Source organism: Myotis lucifugus, unplaced genomic scaffold (genome assembly GCF_000147115.1).
Source record: "Myotis lucifugus unplaced genomic scaffold, Myoluc2.0 scaffold_606, whole genome shotgun sequence".
NCBI classification, from domain to species: domain Eukaryota; kingdom Metazoa; phylum Chordata; class Mammalia; order Chiroptera; family Vespertilionidae; genus Myotis; species Myotis lucifugus.
In genome coordinates, this window is record NW_005871654.1 from 85791 (window position 1) to 88994 (window position 3204).

Sequence of the window (3204 nt, forward strand, 5' to 3'; positions counted from 1 at the left end):
TGAGGCACACTGAGTCCATCCATGGGAGGGCAAACCCTCAGGAATCTGACCAATCAGATTAGTTACTTTTGCCCTGTAGGGAGGAGTGAGGACAGGTTGCAGTTAGAGGTTGAAACTACCACTTTCGGGGTCTTCCCAAGGGGGTGGCCATTTTGACAGATGCTCTTCTTTGGAAATCTGAGGACAGGGGATACATCATCTTCTCCTTTGAGAAGTTGGGATAATGAATTACAATGCCTTTATGGGTTAGGAGGCTGTTATAAACAAATGAAGGGACCAGATAGGAAGTGAGGCACCAGGAGACACATACCCTGTCCAAACCCCTCAGGGCCCATCAGATCCAGCTATATATGGGGTTAGTGTTGTTGGACCTTCTAATCTTTCAGGAGAAGCCAGAAGGTTTTTTTTGTTATCATTTTATTTGTTGTTTTGTTTTTTATTTTTTTTATTGAAGGTTGTTTTTTTTTAAATAAAAAATTTTCCAATTTAGAAATTTTGGCCAGTAATTCAACTTTTAAAAAACTGCCACGAACTCTGGCCAGGTGGTTCAGTTGGTTGGGGCATCATCCTGTACACCAAAAGGTTGGAGGTTTGATCTATGGTTAGGGTGTGTATGGGAGGCAACTGGTTGATGTTTTCTCTCTCATATCGATGTCTCTCTCTCTCTTTCTCCCCTTCTCTCTCTAAAATCAATAAAAATAAACATATCATTGGGTGAGGATAAAAAAATGCCATGAAGGCTAAGCAGAACTTCTCTATGAGCTGTTTGTTTTTTTTTTTCCAACACATCATTATCTCTTTAATTATACCTTATTATGCCATGCCTTTTTAAGCACATCACTCAGGTTTTTGAAGACAGTTAAGAAAACGTTTTGGGTAGGGTCCTCCAGTGTATCAAGGCATAAGAAATGTCTTCAGACTCTTGGATCCCTGTAGACATAGCTCGCACAGCTAGTGTCCGATGATTAAACTTTCCCCACATGTCCATATTCCAGAATAATGAGATCAGTAGATCCAGGCAAGCTGCATTGTAGCCTCTAGCTCAGCCGTGGGCAAACTACAGCCCACGGGCCGGATCCGGCCCGTTTGAAATGAATAAAACTAAAAGAAAAAAAGACCGTACCCTTTTATGTAATGATGTTTACTTTGAATTTATATTAGTTCACACAAACACTCCATCCATGCTTTTGTTCCGGCCCTCCGGTCCAGTTTAAGAACCCATTGTGGCCCTCGAGTCAAAAAGTTTGCCCACCCCTGCTAGCTGCTGTATCAATTGTTTGTCCATGTGGCGACAGAACAGGGGAAGGAGGTTGGTGGGGAAGGCTAGGGGTTCAGCCAAAGAGGCTGTAGGCATCTGAGCTATTTCCCAGGCGATCAAAATCACTGTGTCTGTCCAAGCTGTATGGTCACTGCTGGGTTCCTCCAGGGATGGATCCAGGGATACCAGCTGTGCCCCATGACTCAGCAGGGTGTAGAGCAAAGATATTCCAAACTGATTCTGAAGCACCACAGTGACTGGCCTCTCTGAGGAGCCAGGTGGAAGCAGCATTAGTCCCTGAAGTCCTTGGAGGAGTTCTTGGAGGGTCAAGTGTCTGATATATTTGCCCAGAGGCTTGAATAACATTTGTAGGACCTGATCAGCTGCATCCCTCTTGACCAGGAGTGGCAGATGGTGGTTGATAGCCAGAAGAAGGCTGACAGCTAGATCCCTGGGCAGGAAGGGGAGCAGCCGGGCCACTAGGGCTTTCCCCTTCCTCACAGAGAGCACCTGCAGGAAGCCATCTGCTGCCTCCTCCAGATTATCCTGCTCCTGGGTCTTTAAGGCCTGGAAGAGCTTCTCAACCTGGTTTTTCTGCTGCTCAGAGTAGCAGGACTGTGGAGGCCCATTCTTCTGGCCCTCCTCTATCTCTAGTAACTGAAGAAACATCTTCTCAATCCAGGACAACACCCGAAGCCTCTGGCTGCTTGCAGCTCCTATCTCCGGTTCTGGACTTGGCCCAGGAGCCACCAGTTTGTGATGTCTGGTTTGCAGCATCATCAGCTGAGACAATGAAGTATCTTTTCTTTTTACCCTAGTTAGGCTGGTGAAATTTGCCATACCGCCATGGATTAGAATAAGAAAAAGGATACTCCTGAATGTATTGTGTATTAGTATTTCCTGGACTCTCTTCCATCTCTCTGCCCTCCCTCTGGCTCAAGATAGTCCTGGCCTCCTTTTCTAGCTCTGCTACTTCCCTCTTCATTTTTACATCATGTGGTCCTGACACCACAGCATCGACCCACTGACTCTGGCTGAAGCCTGCTGTCAGTCTGATCAGCAAGTGGAGGAACCGGGAGTTGCTGTCCTCGACGGATGAGACAGGGAGCCCCATTTTTAGACCAGAGAGGCCAAACCTTCATCCTCTGTCAATACAAATATCGCTTGGTATTCTGCAAGGGCTGGAGCCAAGTGCATGGCACATCTCTGGACAGAACCATCTTTAGCGTGTCAGTGCCTCTGTGAGGCTGGTGATGGCCTTGAAATGCTAAGTGCAATTACAGGGATTCCTGCTTAAGTCCATCTGACAGTTTGCATCTGACTCAGAGTACTCTGGGCAGATAAATGTCAGACATTCATTCATCATTCAACAAACATTTATTGAGTTCCCGCTATTAGCCAAGGACTGTTAAGGCAGTGAGCATTCAGCATTACCCAAGATGAACTTGGTCCCTGCCTTCGTGGAGCTTACATTTTAGTCAGGGAGTCAGGAAAGCAAACACACAAATAAAAGATGATTCAGCTGGTGTTGATGCCATAAGGAAACTAAAACAAGATTATGTAGTAGTGACTGAGGTAGGGTCTCCCTTGACTGGTGTGGCTGAAGACCTCAGCCATGCCAGTCAAACCTCAGCCACGCCAATCAAAGGAGACCCTAGGGAGGTCGGTCACATTTTAGCTGATGCCTGAATCACATATACCTTGTTTTTCCATATATACTTATTAAGTGTCCATATATTTCTATTTACTAGATCCTTAGTCCTAGAGTTAATGAAGAAATATGATTAAGGCCTAAAAGTGGCATATACCAAAGTATTAATGATTATCTACTAGTGATGAGATTCATGAATTCACGTAATTTAAGAAGCCATTATTGAGCGCCTAATATGATCCCGTACTTAGTTCTGGGAATGCAGTCATAAACAAAAAAGATTAAAATTTGAAGA

At 45.0% G+C, this 3204-nt stretch overlaps 1 protein-coding gene across 1 annotated transcript; it reads right to left on the reverse strand.

Annotated features, from left to right (window-relative positions):
* Positions 1–1252: 1252 nt before the first annotated feature.
* LOC102438072 (protein PAT1 homolog 2-like) lies at positions 1253–2098 on the reverse strand (the record flags this gene model as incomplete). Its single annotated transcript, XM_006104783.1, has 1 exon — positions 1253–2098. A coding segment is annotated over exon 1 (846 nt), but the record flags the coding sequence as incomplete, so codon positions are not given.
* Positions 2099–3204: the final 1106 nt, after the last annotated feature.